This window comes from Wyeomyia smithii, chromosome 2 (assembly GCF_029784165.1).
Source record: "Wyeomyia smithii strain HCP4-BCI-WySm-NY-G18 chromosome 2, ASM2978416v1, whole genome shotgun sequence".
Taxonomy (NCBI): Eukaryota; Metazoa; Arthropoda; class Insecta; order Diptera; family Culicidae; genus Wyeomyia; species Wyeomyia smithii.
In genome coordinates, this window is record NC_073695.1 from 64,503,537 (window position 1) to 64,526,188 (window position 22,652).

Consider the following 22,652-nt stretch of genomic DNA (forward strand, 5'->3'; position numbering starts at 1 on the left):
TATTTGGTGCCGATTCTTGTATACAAGAATTTAAAAATAAAACAGTTTTGAGTTTCGAAGGTGGCCCTAAACGATCTTGAGCAAAACATACATGCATGCTTTGATAAGGTTAAAAAAAATGGAGAAAATGTTAGAAATAGATTGACTAAAAATTGAGTTTTTCTTACATTCAGTTATATATTCAGTATTGTAAGCGTGGGTACAAATAGTAGCTTTTTTCAAATTCAATTTATTCTTCTTCACCGATTTCAAAAGGGACGAGCAGAGATTTCCCGTCTTCCGAAAATGTTTTAATGTCCAATTTTGGCCACCCACGTGTCTGAACAAAGAACGTTTATCGTTATTCGCTACGAGAAAAAACACGTAAAGCGAATTTCAACGTTACAGTTGATCTACAGAAATTACTGGTAAATCTCAGCGAAGTACTAAGTGCTTGAATTATTGACAAAAACTTTACCTGTAGCTGTAGCTAATGATTTCGCCATTTTTCAATGCTTACAAATGTATTCGAGAATATTTCTTGACTTCTGTTCCGCTAACGACAACTGTAACCTATCAGCACAGAGAGCACGATTGAATATTTTTTGCAATATAAAGCATGCAACAGCCTACTATTCTGTAATTACTATTTAGTTTGCCTAGGTATTTTTAAAGACTACTGCGCTGAATATTTTTAAAACAACATACTACTATAAATCAATCGAAAAGGCTGCTTACATACTCTTACATACTAAAGTGTGTCCCTTTAGTTGAAAGTCTGAGGATAGTTATTTCATCGTATGAAACTGCCACGTGCGTAAAATTGCGTAATTTTGAGATGGTTGGGGTGAAAAAATTTCACGTTGCTAAACCACAGTTGATATATTCTTTTGGAGTTTCTACCGTACTGGTTTCAGTCTTCTAATTATCAGCCTCTCCCAGAAGGTCCAAATTAATATTATAGATGATTTGAACAAACGAGATTTCTATCCCATATCGCGGGTTGATTGGCTGGATTTGAAGCACATTTCTTTCATTGCAGTTGATTTCGACAAACTTGGTCTGACGGATAACCAGAATCCGTTGGGTGTGCTGCCGCCGCTGTTCGCGCGCTCGATGGGTCGTGCTGCGGGAAGCATTTTGGCCGATTACGTAGCGGATTACATGCACAACCGAAGGCGTAAGCGAAGTGCGCCCCACTTTGGGAGCAATGATAATTTCAAGATCACTACCAGCTTCATTGACGAAGACGACGGTGATCGGAAACCAGCCGAGCTGCCCGAGGAGCACAAGCATGCTTTCCATGGAGGAGAAAGGTGATTTGTTCGATTGATGTTTCCTGAGGGAAAGTCTTTTACTTACCGACTGTTCAATTCGTAGAGCATTGCTGTATACAGTGGTGGAAGATTTCATCGCCAATTTTGGACTCGATGGAAAAGCTTGCATGTTACGAGCCATTTGTGAGGTGCACTCTAAGCCAGTGGAAAACTTTGGGTTGCTTGGCGAGTTTTTGAAACTGTTTTTCACGTAAGTCATATATAACTTTTTTATTCTGTCATGCTTATAATACGATGTTTTTAGAGCATCTCTGTCACCGTATTCCGAACATTTAGGTGAGTATGTTTCGGCAGAAAATATTGGCAGAGGTAAGACTGGTCCTGGTGAGTGCTTTCCGTACTATAAGGACTGCCCGAGAAGCCTCTTTAGGACACCGAGCGATTTTCAGAAGCGTTACTCTGCGGATGAATCCGGCAATTCGTCGAATGGCCAGAATAGTCTGCATGAAAACAGTATAGACGACCTTGACCGAGATATTCGCAATTTCGATAAACGTGAATCATTAGTAGAATCCAAAGACGAAGCTATGATGCAGCTGGACGGTGTCTTTAGCGAGGTAGCCATGTAAATTAAGTCTATGCTCTTCTTACTGCGACTGAGGAACAGGAGTGAGATATGTGTGTTTGAATAGGTCATTATTGAATTGTTTGGTGTGCTACATGCATGAAAAATAGTTGAAATAATGCATTTCGTTGATATTGTGCATTTGAAAGTAAGGTTAACTTATTGACTAACATAACAGTATTTTAGTGCTGAATTCAAATTATTTATTATCCATTAAAATAGATTTCATTACTCAGTAAAATAGGTAGAAATAAAAAATCAATATTGCAGCTGTGTAATTGTGACCATATAATGTAGGTAACGAAATATATTTTATAATAGTTTTACTGAATTACAGAATATTATCCTAAATTAGGAAATTTCACGGAAGTTTTCATGTTTCTAGGTGAATCACAATCTTGGAAAAATAGAAAGGTTGTGTTGATTTTTTGATTCTAGATCGTGAAAACTTTTGTGAACTGCTTAAAAATCGTTTGTTTATCAAAAGCGCAATAATTAGAGTATTATATTTAGATATTTTTTTCTTAGAATTAGGTCGTTACTGAATACAAAATATTATTTTAATCGGGCTATTTATACAATTGATTTTTTCAAGTTGAAACCAATCTTAGAACATCTTTTAACAATTGCCCGAAATCAATTTTCAATCTGTAAATAACTAGTCAAGCACGGCTTAACAGAAAATATAGGGCCCTATAACAGAGGTCGAGAATCTTCTATGATAACGGTCCATAAGTAACATATATCACGCAATAAATGAGAATGTCTGCCAGCACTGTCAAACCTATTGGGGTATTTTCCTATTTTTCGGTTTATTATTCCACAAAAATTGTGCATCGTCGCGCATTCTTTCGAAAACGGTATCTGAAGGCTTTCTCTGAAAATCAATAACAGAAAATAACATTCTAGTTGAAAGCGACGATTTTTTTTCCTGTATGGACTTTCTCACCGCGACCAAAATCGTAGATCTATTGTGAGAAAATCGAGGATTTATTTTTGTGCTCTCTTATTTCTGATATTTGGATTATACCAAACGATATTAAACTATCTGATGCTGATCAAACTAAAAAATAAAAACTGATTATACGAAGTGTAATTTTTGTTAAAAAAATGTGCTCGAGATCGACATAAATGTTTTGGTAAAACTTAGATTTAGTTCGATTCTACGTAACTATGAGTTGAAATGTGCACACAGATTTGCTTATGAGTATGTACACAAACTTACACGAACATGAGCCCAGTCAGAGCCTGTTATGTTAAATTTTGTTAATATATCGTTTTTTTTTTGTTAATATAAGAATTTTTAATTCGTGTTAAATTGTTATGTACAGACGCTTGGTAATGTTTTATTAAATAATAAACATGAAACAATGATGCGGGTGTCTTTTGCTCATTTGTTTAAATAATTAGAATTTATACTTTTACAGGGTGTCACCGTGAAAGTGATACACTTTATTTCATTGTCACGCTAGCTAGAGTAGGAAAGTTACAGTTGTACCATTTCAATTCAAATCTTTCGCCTTTACCTTTGGTCCGCAAACGCTTTTCAAAATTATCATAAACCGCACGCACGACTTCTATCGGCATTTCATCCCAGATTTTAACCAAACGGTTAAACGTAAGTACCCCAAGTTTCAAACGTTAGTACCCCAAGAATTGCTTCGCAAATGGTGATAGTCGACGGCAGAGTGTTTTAGCAAGTACCTTGTAGGCGGCGTTCAGCAGCGTGATTGTCCGGTAATTGTAGCACTCCAGTATGTCACCCTTTGTGTAGATGGGGCACACAATACCTTCCATCCACTCCTCCGGAACTCGCTCTTCCTCCCAAATCTTAACGATGATCTAGTGCACGGCTCTAGCCAGTGTTCCTCCACCGTATTTCAACAACTCACTGGGAAGTTGGTCCACTCCAGCAGCTTTATTGTTTTTAGCCGGCCAACGCTCTTGTTCACCTCCAGGAGATCAGGGCCTGGAATTCTGTTGTTTTCTGCTCGTGCACCAAGATCAGTTGCCTCACCGTCTTCGCACTCTACTGCATTGCCGTTCAGATGCTCATCCAAGTGCTGCTTCCACCTTTCTATCACCTCACACTTGTCCGTAAGGAGATTGCCGTCCAAGTTCCTGCACATGTCGGCTTGCGATTCGTAGCCTTTACAAGAGCTGTTCAGCTTCCCGTAGAACTTTCGAGTGTCACTACGCGATCTCGGTCCTCTTGCTGACACTTCTTGCTTCGGAGGGCTGAGTTATGACCATTCCATGCCTGTCGGTATCGTTCCACGTTCGCTCTCATACGGTGTTGCAGCATTCTCGCCCGTGCTGCGTTCTTCTCCTCGACTAACTGTTTGCATTCGCCGTCAAACCAGCCATTTCTATGATTCGGAGTCCTTGAATCTGGTAGCGCAACAGCAGTGCTACCTATGGGGATCGGATCGGATGCTACCCCAGACATCTTCAAGAGCAGCTGCGCTAAGCTGCTCTTCCATAGGTAGCGCTGCCTCCAGCTGCTGCGCGTATTCTTGTGCAGTCTCGGCTTCAATATTGGGTTGCGGCGTTCGACTTCGGCGGGTGTTATAGTCGATAGTTTTGAGCGCATGCTCACAGCTGCTAGGTAGTGGTCCGAATCTATATAAGCACTGCGGTAGGTGCGAACGTTGATGATGTCGGAGAAGAACCTGCCATCGATCAAAACGTGGTCGATTTGATTCTCTGTCTGTTGGTCGAGTGATCTCCAGGTGGATTTGTGGATATCTATGCGGAGAAGAAGGTACTTCGGACTACCATACCGTGCATGACCGTGCACGTTGATGAAAATTCATTATAAAAAGTATCAACTTTATGGAAGATTTTGTCTCGTAGTTTAAACGATTTTTTTTATTTTAACCGGTCCTGGCGATGCTCTCCCCGAAAAGGGGGAGGATCATGTTAATTTTGTTGTTATTGTATCTCTGAGTATCACCTAACTCTTCATCTTACGTTAAACAGATTTCAAATAAGTTAGTCACACGTCGACATATTCCTATTTCTGAATTGTAGGGGAATCGGGGCAAAATTGACATGTTGCTGACATTTTACGTGAATCAGATATCTACCTACCAATCGAATTCTAAGACTGTTTTCTTCAATTCTTATATTATAATTTGACATTAAGATATTAGCGGATCCATTGACGCTCTACAAAGTAAATATTATTTTGTTCTGTGAAATATATTAAAACCATGCCAAAACTGCTTTCGCAGAATCACCGTTTTGAAGATCTGTTTTTTTCTTAAAGTCGGGTAAGAGAATGCTATTATATGGATAAACTCTTAGAATTTTAATATTTGGCTCTATAGAAAAGACGTCAAAAAATATCGAAAATTTCCGCTTTCTCATAAATTTAAAATGGCGCCATTGTTGTCCCTTAAGGTGAAATAAGTCCAAACTCGGAGAAATTTGTTTCTGCATCAAAATACATCAAAACATCATGTATAGAAGCCAAGGCAGAAAAGAAGTAAAATTTGGTTGCACTGTGTAACAACCCAGATTTCACGGCAGATGTCACTTTGCGACGTTTTTCTCATTTACGTGAGTCCCGTAATAGGGCTGTTTTCACTTCACTCAAGGGACCCCCTAATAAACACCAACGTAATAATTTTTTTATCTGAAAAAAAAAATGTTGTGAGCAGCGTTCGTCTTCAGTAGAGCAATCGAGATAATCCGAGAGTTTTTTGTTTATTGAAAGCTCCGGATCCAAGGTCATTTATTATTTTATGCATAGTGTTATGACTTATTCATTTCACGACTTGCCGACTGAGCTGGATTTTGCTGGATACGTTCTTCAACCGCTTTGATCACTGCTGCAGTACGCACACTCCGTTCTGCTTGGGGACAAAAGTGCCAGTTTCCTCGTATCATTTGATGGTCCTGTACGCGAATAATCTGTCTAAATTCAGATTTGCCAGCTTCCTTCTGACCTGTATTTTACTCATTCTAGCAAGATACAAAATCTCGATTTATTCTCTACTCGCATCTATTGCAAATTTTTCTGGAAAAAGTGGTACTGCTCTTATTACTAACAAGTGAACTATAAGCCTGTGTCGCAATCGAAACAAACACAACTGATAAACAGGGTAGACTACTCAAATGTGTGTCACTTTCACAGTGATACCTTGTACAAGCATGCAGACTAAAATCAGCATTTCTAGCAGCTCATGTCAACCAAGTTCTGAATCCCGAATGCGTTTCTATATATTTCGATCTTGGGCTAGTCTCCTGCAATCGCTTTTAATTCTTGCCTACTTAAGAAGACACCACAAAAGTTCAAAATAATGGTCACAGTGGTTCAAATTTTACAAAAATAAGACCTGCCGATTGGGCGAACTCATCCACAACACACATCCAATGAGTACGGGCTTTACGATGAAGTCGCCTCTGTCAGGCTCTCGGCTGAATATTATTCTCGCTAGTCACTCCTCCGACATGGCCATAGAGTACCATCACCGGGAGAGGCAGCGTCCTGTAGAGCACACATTTTGTTAGGATGCTTTTTTATGAATGCTGCGGGATTTCAGCTGGCTACGTAAACAATGAAACGTCCAGTTCAGTAAACGTCTAATGTATTTCTGTCAGGGGGTAGAAGTGGCTGTCAGATTGCCTACTAAACCAGCGTACCCAACATCCCCTACTTTTGGTACCAATCGTTAGTTCTTTGACGTTTCCTCGCATTGGCAAGCAACAGTAGGGGAGAGTAGATGCTAGATTTTCGAATATGTTTGTTCAGTTTTTGTTCTGAGTGTAGAGCATATTATGTGATCTGAAGAAAAATGTGCTTTTTATTTCATCCGTTCATTTTGCGTTGAGTCAAGGTTGAATTTAAACTCACAGATAAATTATGCAACCGCAATTTGCAAACAGTAAAGGTGTATTCTCAACTCACACACAACTCACTAATAGTTTAATTTTCAAGATTCCCCACGATTAAACAAAAAAACGTCGGTGGTGCAGGATTATCTCCATCTGCAAATTATGAAATCTGCTTGCTTCTGGAAGCCAAACAAAAGATGGAAGCAGTGCACTCGCCGCTTATCCAGCTTTTTACGCGGACGCTTCAATTAAAATTCGTAATATGTTACCTACCCTTTTGACAACTCTGCTTACGTCAGTTCGATTTTTCATGTATTTCGCAAGGAAAACAATGAATTTGGCAACATTAGTGTTGCCAAAACTCCAGAAATCACAAAATTGACGTAAGCAGTGAGGTTCGCAAATTACGAACACGCATTATAGTACCCGCCATTATGGTGCGTAAAAAGCTGGATAGGCATAGGCGTAAGTTTTTAAGGAATGCTGTTCCGAGTTTGTTGCTTGTAGAAAACATCGCTGAGTTGGATGTATCGAGTAGAATATCCAAAATCACAACAGATAGTTGCTCTCTCCTAATTGTCGTAAACAAACGACGCCATATTGAGTTACGTTAAAACTGCTTGACTTTACCCCCTTGATTTTTGTGCACTCGTTTTTCTTGTAGCTTTTTGACCTCATGAAATCTTTTGTATTATGTGCGCAGCTAAGCAGCTACGCTTTTTTGTTTAAAAAAACCTGTTACGTATAAATCATTTAAAGTGTTGCCCAACTTTGTCTCATCTTTCTGGCAGAATTCGAATGCCGTTAAGATAAAAGTGTTGGTCTTTGAGGCTGTCCACTAATCAAGCTAGTTTTTAATGTTATCACATGAGCAGAACTGATCAGTCAGCCTATGTACCATCGAACAGAATAAGTAATAATCGTGCAATATCTGGAGGATATGGTGGGTAAGGTAGCACTTACCAGTGTTTCTATGTAAGTTTTAACGATTTTGGCAGTATGAGGTCGAGCGTTGTCATGCAGCAGAATCAGTTTTTTGTGTCTCTGCCCGTTTTGGTGCTCGGCTTACAAACATTAAATTGAGTCGATACCATATATTGTTTTTCTTTTTCGTTCCTTTTTTCAATTATGGGCCGCGTTTTTCAATTCCATTAAAATATTAAAATACTAACGCTAATAGAATTCTATCTCGACTCTCGAAAATTTAGTTACTCAATCGTCTCGTTTCAAATTTTGCTCCACTATTTGCGCGCTGATGGCTTTAATTTGCTTCCTGGTGAATATGGTAGGATCTTCTACTGTTATATCCAGTGCTGTTAAAAATTGAAAAAATATCAAAGTTGTCCGATCAGAATCTAAAACAGTTAACGACTATAGAATTGATACTTACATCTCTCAACTTCTTTCATACTCTTCATGTACTGTTCGTTGTACTCACTCAATATAATGTTCTGATAATTCTTCTCCAACGAAGGATGCTTTTCCCGCGATGAATCTGCCTGATGCAAACCCATAAGATGCTTGATTTTTTCTTTCGCTGATGCGATTACAGTTGAACCTGCAAAAATTAATTTAAATAGTCGAAGAACTAGTATAAGTGGGGTGTATTTACTGACATTTGCTGGTATTTGAACTTTTTTGCGAAAGCTCGCTCGCATCTAACTCCAAGGGCAAGCTGATGTACGAAGAACGTTGCCCATGAAAATTTTTTCCATCTTCTGTTTCAACATTTTGCAAAACATTTAAAATGTGCTTGAACGAGACATCAAGCAATGTGCTGACATCTGCTATGTTTTTTCGAGCAGATAACAAAGACTTCTGGGTTTGCTTTTCCTTATCGATTTTCTCATGAAGTTTTTGGAAGTCGGCATCACGTCTGGAAATCGGTGTGAATGTGATAATTGCTTCAAATTTTAAAGTACTTAAAGTTTAAAACTTACTGCATTTCTTCTGGTGTCAAATCATTAATGAGATCACTGAATTGTATCTCTGCCAGCTCCGTCTCTATTTCTCCTATCTTTCGCTGATGCGAACGTCTGCGTAAAGTTCTGTTCATTTGGTCATTATCTCGGTCTTGTTGTTTCACTCTGATTCATGTCAAACAACAGAAGAAGTACCGATGAAACGTCATTCTTGAAGTTGAAATAATAGAATTACCTAGGATAAATTTCTTCCACTTTCCCACAGGAAGTTGCATTTTTAAGCTGTTTCAAGATTTGCTCGATTTCTTCCAGTTGGGATTTTAAGTCGATCATACTTCCAGTATCCCTATCGTAGCGCGATGGGTTAACGTCGAAATCACTCTAGAAGCAAAAATTTGTTCATCTGGGGTCCAGGCCAAATTTTCAGAAATCTAAAAATTACTAACATCCCTGCGAACTAAGGTTTTAACACGCGTATTGTTGGAATTTAAAATGTCTCGTTGCTGCATTAGAATTTGAAAACGGTCCATTAGTTCTTTGCTCGTACTTTTTTCCAATTCCTAGAAAAGTAAATAGATATTGAAAATGATTTGCAAATATATACTATTGTGATTAGGGGTGTGCGAAACTGGCTTTTCTGGTGTCGAAACGAAACGAAACGAAATTAACCCTTAATTTCGGTTTCGCCAAATTAGTCGAAACGAAATCAAGGTGGATTTCGAGTTCTCGAGACGAAACGAAATTGGTCTCTAAATTTCGCGAAATTTCGCGAAATTTCGAAAAATGAAATAAATGTTTCTGAAACATAGCATTACAATGATTTGAAACGTTGGAGCGTACGCTAACGAAGTACCCTTCAGCAGCTGGTCGCAAAGTACTTACCTGGTCGACGAATAGTAACGTAGGTATTCAGATATCGATAAACCGACAATGACGAGAAAATCAAAAATGTTAAAAACTAAAATCTTGATGCATTCATTTATACAGATTATATTGCAGGTAATAGTAGCGCGATAGATACAAATGACATAAAGGTCAAACTCGAGATGTCTTTGTAAATAATAATTTAATAAACTTCTGAACTGATTCTTTTGGTTTGAATGCAACTATGTTTAAAATAGTAATCCTTCTTTCATAGCACTTTCATCATTCAAAATCCAAGTTTTGTCCTAGAGCTCGAACTGGAAAACATGAGAGATGGTTGGTAGGTTTTCAACCATTCTTGTGAGTTTTGGTGTCCCGTACGTAAACGTAAAAGCGACGAATCCGATAAGCAATTCCTCGGCGGCCTTCTGATGCATTTCTGCATTCTCTAAAAGCAGCAAAATTCACAGGAATGGTTAAAAAGCTGTAAAACCTTTGGAGGGCAACCATTTTGAGCTTTAGGGCAACTTTTTTCGCTTTTGTCGACCAGTGTTATTGAATTTATTTTAACCGTTTAGTCAGACTAGACTAAGTGACGTCTTTATCAATTCGAGGAAAACAAAATTTAAGTTAACTATTCTGTAAACTTTCAAGTTTTCAATATGTTTGCACATTTTTTAATATAACTTAAAACTACTTTTAACTGAGCAGTTCCACAAAAAAAGTCGCAGTTTCAATATTTTTTGTCATTTTATATTTGGTTTAAACTTTGCATTAACGTTTCTATAGGATGAGAAGCTATTTAAAATGCTATTTTGGGAGGATTATTGTGATTATAAATATTTTCAGAGCCAAAATTTCAGATAGTAATTTTATCTTTCCGATAAAAAAAACTCAAAAAATTCATTTTTTTTAATGTAAAAGAAACATTAAAATTAATATAAAAAAGCTTATAGACCGTTCCGATAATCTACTATATAAAAATGGAATTCCGTAACGCTTGATCTTATTGATATTATTCCCTCCGTCTCTGTGGTGTACAGTATTCATCATCATTTAAAAATCGTTCTAAATCAGAAAAACAAGCGGTGACATAAAGGTTTTTTAACTGGAAAATGTTCGCTGATGTCCAGGAAAGATATTTGGAGAAAAATAATTAGTATCTCATTACTACAATTTGAGATATTTTTCACAAAACTACGTAAAACATGCAAAATTATGACTTTTTAAGCTGAATTTGCCTCTAAATCAAAATTCAAAGTGATGACATGTGATTCTTTTTTCATTAAAATGTTTGTAAATATTCAGGAAAGACATTCGAGGAAAAATAATTAGTATCTGATTACTAAAACTTGAGGTATTTTTCACAAAACTACGTAAAACATGCAAAATTATGACTTTTCAGGCTGAATTTGCCTCTAAATCAAAATTGAAAGCGATGACATGTGATTCTTTTTTCATTAAAATGTTTTTTGATGTTCAGGAAAAACATTTGAGGAAAAATAGTTAGTATCTGATTACTAAAACTTGAGATATTATTCACAAAACTACGTGAAAAAAATGCAAAATTATGACTTTTCAAGCTAAATTTGCCTCTAAATCAAAATTCAAAGGGATGACATGTGATTCTTTCTTCATTAAAATGTATGTTAATATTCAGGAAAGACATTTAAGGAAGAATAATTAATAACAAAACTACGTGAAAAAAAACAAAATTATGACTTTTTAAGCTGAATTTGCGTCTAAATCAAAATTCAAAGCAATGACATGTGTTTCTTTATTCATTAAAATGTTTGTAATGTTAAGGAAAGACATTCGAGAAAAAAAATTAGTATCTCATTACTAAAACTTGAGATATTATTCACAAAACTACGTAAAACATGCAAAATTGTGACTTTTTGAGCTAAATTTACCACTAAACTAAAATTCAAAGCGATGACATGGGATAGTTTTTCCATTAAAATGTTTGTAAATGTTCAGAAAAGACATTTGAGGAAAAATAATTAATAGCTTATTACTAAAACTTGAAATATAATTCACAAAACTACGTAAGACATGCAAAATTATGACTTTTTATACTCAATTCGTCTCCAAATCAAAACTCAAAGAGATGAAATGTGAATTTTTTTTTATTAAAAAGTTCGTTGATGTTCAAGAAAGACATTCGAGTAAAAATAACAGGTATTTGATCACTAAAACTCGAGATAATAATCACAAAACTACGTGAAACCTGCGAAATCATGACTTTTCATATTGAATTTGCCTCTAAATCAAAATTCGAATCTATGATCTGTGATTATTTTTAAAGATGAAATTAAGGGAAAATAATGAGTAATAAATAATTTTAATAAAACTACGTGAAAAATGCAAAACCTAGATTTTTAGGCTTAATTTGTCTCTAAATCATGATTCAAAGCGATGACATGTGATTTTTTTCAATGAAATGTTCGTTCATGTTCAGGAATGACATTTGAGAAGAAATGTTAGGTATCTGATTACTGAAAATGTAGATATTATTCACAAAACTAAACGTGCAAAATCATGAATATTTAGGCTCAATTTGTCTGCAAATCCAAATTCAAAGCTATGATATGTGATTGATTTCCAATAAAATGTTAGTTAATGTTCAGGAAAGACATTTGAGAAAAAATAACACGTATCTTATTTCTAAAAGTTGACATATTACTCAAAAAACTACGTATGTTCGAAGCATTTTTGAAGATGATTTTCTGCATACAAAGAAACACCTTAAAATACTCTCTTTGATTTTTTTTTTGAAAAACATATAATACATGCAAAACTTTGACTTTTCAAGCATAAGCTAAAATCGCATCTAAACCAAAAATCAAAACGATGACATGTGATTTTTCTTTCAATAAAATGTTCGTTGTTTTTTTAACATTTCCAAATATGTTTTTTGCAGAAAAATCCATGTTTTGAATCAGTGCGAGTCGAGCATAAAAAATTTGAGTTTCTGATGTATTCGTAGTTTTGTGAATAATAACACATTACGGGATTCGATTTTACCTTTACCCAAACTAGATCTTGGAACATTTAGCTGGAGGAAAGGTCCTATTTCATTGGTTTGAACATAGATTCAGAGGCGGCTTAAGCATTGAAAGTCATTTTTTATTTTCTACATAGTTTTGTGGATTAAAGCACAATTGTTAGTTATCAGAAAACCTTCACTTCTTCTCAGACGTGTTCCTTGGACACCAACAAACATTTTCGTTTTGAAAAAAATCACAAGCATCTCTTTAGATTCCATCATAGAGGAGAAATAAGCATGAATGGTCATGCTAAATTCTTCTTGCTTACTTTAATTTCCTAAAAAGAGGTTTTACTGTAAACGATTGTCAAATAGCCCGAATATCACCCAGTATAGGTATATTCGAAACTGGGATGACTCCACACAAAATTTTCCAAAACGGCGGCTTCCGGCTTCAGAAAAATAACCTAAAGTGGTATTTGGCCAACCATTTCAATAATTCCGAAAGTGGAACTCCATACGTCGTTTGGAAATCCGATATGGCGACTTCCAGTTTATGTGTGTTCTGTTCTCAAAATATTGAAGTATTTAAAGTGATGAAGAACGTCTAAGATGTGAAATATTTTTTAAGTAAGTTGTGCTAAAGCAGAAATGAATTATAAAAAATGATTCCTAAATTTAAAACCTTTGATCCCGAGCATCGCCGGGAACGTTCAACTAGTTATAAATACACTTACGATCAACCGTCATTTCAAATAATGTGCAGTATTCAACCAAACGTTGGCTGCGTCTTGTTGTTTACATCCAAAAAAAAAAAAACAGATGCTGTCATTTTTTCTAACATTTAGTGCGAAATTTTGCAAATTCGTGGCCTTTCTCCCGAGCAAAGAAAGCGAATTGTGCACAAATGGGGCACCGTGAGTGGTCTTTCTATAAGAAACTTAGCAAGAGAAGAAGGTATAAATGTCGGAGCAGTTCAAACCGCATTGCGGAAGTATTGTGAAGAGTGCACATTTACTGATGCCCCAAGACGTGGTAGAAAACCCGGGCCTGTTGATCCCACAATGGACAAAAAGGTTAAGGAATACTACAAGCGGCATCCTTCAGTATCAGTACGAGATGTGGCGAGAAAGCTTGGAACCTCGACGAGTAACGTTATGCGTGCCAAGGGAAGAATGGGTCTGCAGACCCGTCGGAAGCAGAAGCAGCCAAAACGAAATCCAAAACAAGCTGAATCTGTGAAACCGAGAGCTCGGGAGCTTTCTGACCCAAAAGATGGGGTGTGTTATCATGGATGACGAAACCTACATAAAACTGGACTATAAGACTCTGCCAGGACCGCAATTTTATACATCACCGAAGGGAGAGGATGTCTCTGGACCAGTACACATTTACACCGAAAAATTCGGCAAGAAGGTAATGGTTTGGCAGGCCATTTGTGAATGTGGGAAAATATCTCGTCCATTCATTACGAATGACACAATGAATGGTAAAATTTACGTGAAAGAGTGTTTGCAGAAAAGGTTGTTACCCATGGTTAAGCAGCATGACAATCCTCCAATCTTTTGGCCCGATCTTGCTTCCTGCCATTACTCTAAGGATGCACTAGGGTGGTAAAAAACAAATAATGTCACATGTGTCCCAAAGGAGATGAATCCTCCAAGCTGCCCTGAAATTCGCCCTATTGAAACTTTTTGGGCTTTGACCAGCGGACAATGTTGGAAAATTTAAAAAAGATTGGCTTAAAGTGGTAAAAATGGTCGGAGAACACACTGTGCAAAAGCTTATGAGTAGTGTTAAGAGAAAAGTTAGAGAACTCGCGTATCCTACGAAAAATAATCCCAACATGAATTGAAACTGGAAAGCAAACACTTATTATCTATATTTCAGAATAGAATGACCCGAAAAATCCTGTATTTTTTGTTTTATTCAAGAAAGAAGATGTATTTATAATTTTCGGAACAGTCTATATTTTCAAAAATCTTATTTTTTTTTGTATAAAAATTACAAAAAAATTACCGAAGCGATGAAGAAATAAAAAAAAAAGTTATATTCAAAAAAAAAATAATTAAAAATATTGTCCTTCCAAAAATAAACATGTACCGTGCTGGATCGAAACCCGTACAGTATCGAAATCCGTACACCTTGATGTTTTTCTTCAGTTTTAAGCATTATGAAAATGAAAATTCATATGACAGTTACATGTACATATCCGTTGAACTGTTGGCCTTCTGTTAAAATAAACTATACGCCAGTAGGCCATGAAATAAAAATATTAAGAATGAAAAATCAATCGTGTATCGGCGTCAGTTGTCATTTCGTTGTATCGTTAAAGAATTTACTAAGGAAACGTTCTTCAGATAAAAACGGTTTTCAAGTGGGAAATAAGTGTTTTACTCTGTGAATTTTTTTGAAATTGATGGAAAAGGTAAGTCTTTGTCATTTTCGAGCTGTATATTGTCTGGTAAATAGTGTAAATTGTATTTATTCAACAAAAACTGTGCCGTACGGATTTTGATTCTTGTTAATTGCTTGAGTCGAAATCCGCACAGCGTGTGTATAATGCATATATTGTTGAACTTTCTTCTTGTTTTCAGCATATAATGAAAGAAAACAAGTATAAATATACGGCAAACAATTTGGAAGGAGCTGTGACTGAGGTGCGCAAGGAAAAGTCGTACCAGGAAGCTTCGAGAACTTCCGGCGTTCCGGTTAATACGAAACGCTACGAAAATTGCTCTATTTCACCTGATTTAAAAACCAATTGATCCTAAAAATATATTTATTCGAAAATTTAAAGATGAATTATAAATAAAAGATGTTCATTTTTGTACTTCTATATCCATACGGATTTTGATTTATTGTTGTATGGACTTTGATCCAGGCTATATCGCGTGTGTGCGGATTTCGATTCAAAAGTGTACGGGTTTTAATTCAGACAAAAAACTGTGTACGGATTTTGATTCAAAACATGTTCTATTTCAACATGATTTTTTCGAGTTTCGAAAAGATTTTAATCATTTTGCTTGAAAACAGTGATAAAATATAAGTAGACCTATAAGTAAACATGTCAGTTTAAAGCAATATGTGATTTCTTGATTTTATATTGACCGTCGAAGATTATCATGTGCTTAGGTGTACGGATTTCGATCCAGCACGGTAGGTGTTTATTTTTGGAAGGACAATATTTTTATCTTCAACTTTGCTAAAGGCACTATGCCAATCAAACCAACTGTTTCGATTATAAAAATATTTTAACTACCCACAGAGTGCCCAATTATTATTTTTTCAGCTAAATCGGTTCGTTTGACTGGCATAACTAGTATCTCTGGTAAGGTTGTAGAAAATAATTTTGTCCTAAAAAAATATGCCCTGTGAGTTTCTGCGAAACCAAAAATAATAAAATGCATTTGGGACCATTCCTAAACTACGTGGTAATATTTTGATCCCTTTTATACCCTCCTACTCCCCCGCGGTCTTTCGTGGTCTTTTGTTTTGTGATCTTATCTTTGTGTGGCAAATATATGTACAATAAAGTATGAAAAATTTATAAAAAAATTAAGGTTTAAGAAAACTGATTATTAGTATTTGCGCAAATTGTAAATAGAATTTCCAGTAATATCATTTTCTCAAAACCAAAATAACAAATAGATAATGGTTGTTTAATTTTTAATAATATTTCATTGTCTTTAACAAATATAATAATCTTCTTACCTGAAAGTAATTTAAAACACGCTATTCTGTTGAGTATATTCAAAATGATTTTTAATTTGTCGTTGAGTATCAAAATAAATAAAAATTGTTTAAGCAGTTTGATCATCTACGATAAATTTTTCGCTTATAGTTATTGTAAATTGTATACTCATCTAGAAATCATCTAAAAAAATATTTAGTTGATAATAAGTAAAACCTTACTTTTAGTGATTATCAGGTATCGGATTTGTAACTTTTTGATGCATTCATTAACTTTTTTTTAATAACTTACAATGTTCTTGAATGTCGAACAAAATATAAACATCTTTCTTTCTTCCTTCAGTTCACGAACATCCAGGTCTTATATATTGTTTTTAAGACCAAAACGTTGATTTTTTTACCGGTCGTTGAGTATTGAAATATACTTCCAGGAAAAATCCCGACGCATTGCAAAATAGAACTATTATTCTAAAGAAGTAAATGCCATATAAGGCAAAGCCTGTTTAAAACAAAAAAAAAAATTCTTCGTTCGGATAAATCTACTATATAAAAATGGAATTCCGTAACGCTTGATCTTATTGATATTATTCCCTTCGTCTCTGAGGTGTACAATAACTACGTAAAACATGCGCAATTATGACTTTTTGTGCTGAATTTGCCTCTAAATCAAAATTTCAAGCGATGACATATGAGTTTTTTTCAATTAAAATGTTTGTCAATGTTCAAAAAAGACATTTGAGGAAAAATAATTAGTATCTGATCACTTAAACTTCAGATATAATTCACAAAACTACGTAAAACATGCAAAGTTATGACTTTTTGTGCTAAATTTGCCTCTAAATAAAAATTTAAAGCGATGACATATGATTCTTTTTAAATTAAAATGTTTATCAATATTCAGAAAAGACATTTGGCGAAAAATTATTAGTATCTGATCACCAAAACTTGACATATTATTCACAAAACTACGTGAAACACGCAAAATTATGACTTTTTGTGCTGAATTTGCCTCTAAATCATAATTTAAAGCGATGACATATGATTTTTTTTAATTAAAATGTTTGTTAATGTTCAGAAAAGACATTTGAGGAAAAAATTTTAGTATCTGATCACTAAAACTTCAGATATTATTCACAAAACTACGTAAAACATGCAAAATTATGACTTTTTGTGCTAAATTTGCCTCTAAATCAAAATTTAAAGCGATGACATACGATTTTTTTTAATTCAAATGTTCGTTAATGTTCATTAAAGACATTTGAGGAAAAACTATTAGTATCTGGTTACTAAAACTTGAGATATTTATTCTCAAAACTATGTAAAACATGCAAAATTATGACTTTTTGTGCTAAATTTGCCTCTATTAAAAATTCAGAGCGATGACATATGATTCTTTTTACATTGAAATGTTTGTTAATGTTCAGGAGAGACATTTAAGAAAAAATATTTAGTATCCGATCACTAAACCTTGAGATATTATTCACAATACTGCGTGCAACATGCAAAACTATGACTTTTTATACTTAATTCGTCTCCAAATCAAGATTCAAAGCGATGACATGTGACTCTTTTTTCACTAAAATGTTCGTTGATGTATGAGAAAGACATACAAGGAAAAATAACAGGTATCTGATTACTATAACTCGAGATATTATTCACAAAACTACGTGAAACATACAAAATTAGGACTTCTTAAGCCGAATTTGCCTCTAAATCGAAACCCGAAGCTGTGATCTGTGATTTCTTCTATAATAAAATGTTCGTTGCTGTTTAAGAAAGATATTTGAGGTAAAATTAATAGGTATCTGATTATTTAAAATTTAAATATTTTTCATAAAACTATAATACTTTTGAAAGTGGAACTCCATACGTCATTTTGAAATCCAAAATGATGACTTCCAGGTTCAGCAAATCAGCCCAAATCACGAAAGACAATCCAATATGGGTATTTCCGTTCTGTGCGTTTTCAGAACTTAAAGTACTTAAAGTGATGATGGAAGTATAAGATGTGATTTATATTTTTGAAGTAAGTTGAGCTAATGCAGCAATAAAATACACTAAGGTCGCATTTTACGCGGATTTTTACGTGGATTCCGGAATTTACGCGTTTTTTTACGCGGATTCCGGAATAAACGCGTATTTTTTTACGCGAATTCCAGAATTCACGAGGGTTTTTTTACGCGGATTCCAGAATTACACGGTATATTTTTTACGCGTATTTCGGTTTCTCTTCTCTCGGATTGCAAAATTAACGCGGGTTTTTTTACGCGGATGCCGGAATTTACGCGGTTTTTTACGCGGATTCCGGAATTCACGCGGTTTTTTTACGCGGCACTTATCCCCCGCGTAAAAAGCGACTTTAGTGTATAAAAAATGATTCTTATCTTTGAAACCTTTGATCCCGAGCATCGCCGGGAACGTTCAACTAGTTTGAAATATGTTTCAAAAATTTGATTACAGTTAATTGCTGACAACTCTCAAATTTTCCGTGACACTTATTAATTATCAAGTCGTGTCAAATAAACTTATTAATTAAAAAATTGCGAAAGCTTCGTCTTGACTTGGTGGCAATAATAAATTATAAGTTAGAAAAAAGACTACGTGGTCTATTCGTTAACCCGCGTGATTTTTCGTAGTCTTTTGATAACCCCCCCCCCCCCCCCGTCTCCCTATATATGACTACGTGGTTTGGGAACGGCCCCTTTGAAACAAACCAAAAAATTTTTTTTTCAACCAATCAACAGTTAGAATGGAATGTTATAATGCAACAAACAAATAGTTTTCTCTTTACTCAATTAAGTTATTCGTAATCATCCTCGTTCTCTTATTTCTCGTTCTTTCTAACCTTTTTTTTCTTCTACCTTGTATATTCGACAAGTGCAAAGTCAGAATCACGTTTATGCTATAATCTGAACTTGTTTTTGACATTGTAAAATTTTGTGTCCCCTAAAACAACAGTAACATTTCTCAGTTATGTGTTCAACGAGAGCGAACCATGTACTTTTTATTCATTCATTGATAAAGTATACTTTTTTGGTAACACGTTTAAAATATTTTTGATAAGGTACCTGACAATTTTGAAACCTATGCTGACTTTGAAGTCAGAGTGTTTTGAAACAATACTAAAAATTCAGGCAATTACAACTTTTTCTGCTTGACACATCGATCACTCTGTCTGCACACTATAAGGCATGATATCTGGTCAGCCTGATGATAGCAATGAAATATCTGAAAAACACACTTAAATACACTGCGGTGTGCGAAGAGGAGTCCTCTGACACAGAGAAATCCGAAAAAACGCTTGAAAATTTTTACAAGTCGAGTAGCATAGAACATTTGGCCTGTAAGATAGAGCTTCAGAGCTTTAGTTTTGACAGAAATTGCTATGCCCTCCTGAACGAAAGACAAAAAGTGACCTCTTTAACCTTGTGCGCTGCAAATATAACCACATTTTGATGTACGTAAAACATGCGTAAAAATTATTCCTACAAACAAATTACTAGATACCTTGTAGCACATTTGGACGGCTTCATATTCCTCGAATATGACTTCAGTGATGACATGAATTTTATGCTCTGCGTGAATAAAAAATACCTCCGCATGATGTTACGGTTTTGTCTTTAAAAACAAAAATTACCGGCTGAGAGTTTATTCTTCTAAGTCTGACTTAGTATACCAGATATCTATTTTAGATATATTCAATTTAATTTATAGTCGCAATGAGCACAAACCAAAATAATGTAATAATGTGCTTTGGAAATTTGGTCCGAAATTTCGTAATCGTCGAAATTGGAAGTTAAATTTCGCGAAATTTTAGGCGGAATTTAGCGAAATTTTTCAGCAATTTCGCGAAACCGAAATTTCGAGTTTTGCGAAATTATACGAAATCATTCGAAATCTCGCACAGCATTAATTGTGATTAAAGCAATAATTTTATGGAGCAACCCAACGAACAACTTCATCATATAATAGCTTATTAAACTGTAGTACAGCTGAAACCCGCCTAATAATGGCTGAACAAGCTATAAATCAACAAAATTGTTTACTGGGAATGGAAAAAATGGCAGACCTAATAAAATAGTTACTCACATCGAATTCCGATTGCAGACTTTGTATAATTTTTATTGCTGGTACTCCGGCACTAATCGTACTCTTGATGAAACTTTCTTGTTCGAGTAAGTCTTCTTGTAATGCACCCAACACAGGGTCATAGTAGATCGAATCCTAAATTGAATGAGGTAAAAAAGTATTATCAATACATTCTTTTGTTGTTCTTTTTCTTATGCACCATGAACTTACCTTTAACATGACTTTAATTATTTCTTGTAACGCCCTTTGAACATTGTACGCCGTCAAAGTACGCGTAGCGCAGTTTCTTAGCGCAACTTCGTAGTTTGTGGCTTCGATTTCTTCGTGCAGTTTTTGGGGATCGGTGAACTTCGTTCTGTCCTGCAGTCTGGAGACTTCTATCTAATCATCGAATCAACGGCTGGTACGAATGAACAATTTTCAATATTTAGATTAATTAAATTATTACTTACCAACTCCGCTTCGTAGGCTTGATTCAAACTGTTAAGCTGATGCACTAGTCGATCCAACAGTTTCCGCTTGGCTAGAGTTTTTTCGTCTACTTCGGTAACAATTTTCTTAAATGTATAAACTTAAGGTTCGTGAACGACGTGTTGTGAGATATAATCCTCGAAAATTACCTCGATCATCATCGGATAAAACACTCGCTGAAATTCCGTATGTTCCTGGAACATGTTTTTGATGCGCTGGTTGTCACCGTAATGGGCAATACGTAAGCAGACGGTGACATCTTTGAGTATTTTTCGCATCTGTCGGGCTCGAAATTGTTTGTTCTTTCGTTTTATAGCGGTTTTAAGGGCTTTCAGTTTGTGGTTGCGCTCTACGATGTACAAGAAAATATAAAACGTATTCTATACCTATTTATGTTACTAGTTTACCATGTAATTTGGCCATTCCAACGTATTGAATCATTTTCTCTCCTGCTGGCCATTTTGGATCTCTCAGACGGTGGAATTTCAAGTGTTTGCTCCCGAAAATGCCATGGTTTTCTCCTGTTTTGGCACTGAAAAACGCTTTATCTGTCGCCATTTGAGATGAAAACTTGCTTTGCGTTTGATGCTTCAAACCTGAGACTTTAAACTATAAAAGATTGCTAAGTTATTTTGCAGCCTACTATGGAATAAATTGGTTATGCCTATAAATTTTGAGTAGTATTTAATTTTTAAATTTTCAATTAGTTTAAATGTTGTGCATCTACTTTTGTTTAACTACTACTAGCTCTTTCGAGGTACGATGTTGCTCTAATAAGCTAGTCGTTGTATGTTCGAATCTCGGCTCGGGAGAGACTGTTAGGATTGTAGCGTTAGACCCGCAAATGAGTAGTTTAGCTATGCTAGTTTATATATTTACTTGAGGCTCGAATACACACATGGCGTGACAACGTTTTTCTTACGAAAATGGTCAGTACCTTCTTGAAACCTTCCAATGTGTCTTCTAGCTTCTACCACCTTCCGCTGTGTGCACACCTTCTTGTCTCCATAATTCACAGTTTATGTTTATTTATATTTGTTGGAGGTAAAAAATAAAACAACTAGGTACCTACTTTTCGAATCACTAGCAGGCGGAAAATGATACAATACGGCGTTGCCAGCACCTTCGCCAATAGAAGGCGACACAAGGCCGTGTGGAAGGCACGATGCGTCCACACGGGAGGCAGTCAAGTGCGCAGTAGAAGGCGACGGACGATCACCTTATTTGCTAGAAGGCGAAGTTGCATGTTTCTGGCTAGAAGGCGTCCTAATCGAAGGTGCGATTACGCCTTCTAATTTGCATTGAGAAGGCGTCATTACGTCGTGTGTGTATTCGGGCCTTCACTTCCCTTTATTTTACTTTTATGGCAACAGTTTTCCTAGTGGCCATATGTCGAACTAACATTGGAGCCCAGATTTGAAGGTCTTAAGCAACCGTTTTCCAGTCTTTCGAAAGCCAGTAGCTCATTCGACAGCGCACAACCACCGGGTGCGAGGCCCACCCCGGAATCTACAATCTTTTTCTGGTCCTCTGCTGAGTGTAGTTTCAAAGGCTCTTACGTCATGCATTCTGGCTACAACCCCTGCTCACTGCAGCCCTCAGCGTTTTATTACCTTTATTATGTCAGTATATTTGTACACTTGATTCAGCTCGTGATTCACGCCTCTGCGCCACACTCCATCTTCCTACTTGTTGCCAAGTATTAAATGCAGCACCTTATGCTCAAAAATACAAAACACCCCTCGTTCAGCTTTTTGTAGCGTTCATGATTCATGACCCTAAAGTACAACCAGGAGGATCAGCTTTCTATGAAGCGCTGGTTTTATGCGAGTCTCCAGACTACGAGACTACGAGGCGTAATGACGTCTTCTCCATGCAAATTGAAAGACTTGATCGCGCCT

The 22,652-nt window shown here is 35.8% G+C and overlaps 2 protein-coding genes across 3 annotated transcripts in view; one reads left to right on the forward strand and one right to left on the reverse strand.

Annotated features, from left to right (window-relative positions):
• LOC129722566 (uncharacterized) overlaps window positions 1-3,236 on the forward strand; it is a 30,710-nt gene extending 27,474 nt beyond the window's left edge. For both annotated transcript variants that reach the window (XM_055676140.1, XM_055676139.1), the window contains 3 exons: window positions 1,022-1,295; window positions 1,360-1,506; window positions 1,561-3,236. In XM_055676140.1, the coding sequence (XP_055532115.1) occupies window positions 1,022-1,295; window positions 1,360-1,506; window positions 1,561-1,885 (746 nt within the window). In that variant the 3' untranslated portion in view covers window positions 1,886-3,236. The remainder of the gene's footprint in view (window positions 1-1,021; window positions 1,296-1,359; window positions 1,507-1,560) is intronic.
• Window positions 3,237-7,874: 4,638 nt separating this feature from the next.
• On the reverse strand, window positions 7,875-21,355 carry LOC129723784 (paramyosin). The gene is made up of 11 exons (XM_055678203.1): window positions 21,159-21,355; window positions 20,901-21,100; window positions 20,733-20,837; window positions 20,491-20,661; window positions 20,281-20,415; window positions 9,092-9,205; window positions 8,881-9,026; window positions 8,664-8,810; window positions 8,340-8,599; window positions 8,114-8,281; window positions 7,875-8,036 (listed from the first exon to the last, which is right to left on the reverse strand). Exons 1-11 carry the CDS (start codon window positions 21,307-21,309, stop codon window positions 7,936-7,938), a joined length of 1,698 nt encoding a protein of 565 aa, XP_055534178.1. The 5' UTR covers window positions 21,310-21,355; the 3' UTR covers window positions 7,875-7,935.
• Between the last annotated feature and the right edge of the window lie 1,297 nt (window positions 21,356-22,652).

Excerpts from the sequence above, each read along its gene's own strand:
- LOC129723784 (XM_055678203.1), bottom strand. The coding sequence starts at position 21,309 with ATGGCGACAGATAAAGCGTTTTTCAGTGCCAAAACAGGAGAAAACCAT. Across the intron at positions 9,027-9,091 it reads AAACCTTAGTTCGCAGGGAT|AGTGATTTCGACGTTAACCC; the intron begins GTTAGTAATTTT and ends TTTTGCTTCTAG. Across the intron at positions 8,600-8,663 it reads TTGACACCAGAAGAAATGCA|ACGTGATGCCGACTTCCAAA; the intron begins GTAAGTTTTAAA and ends ACCGATTTCCAG.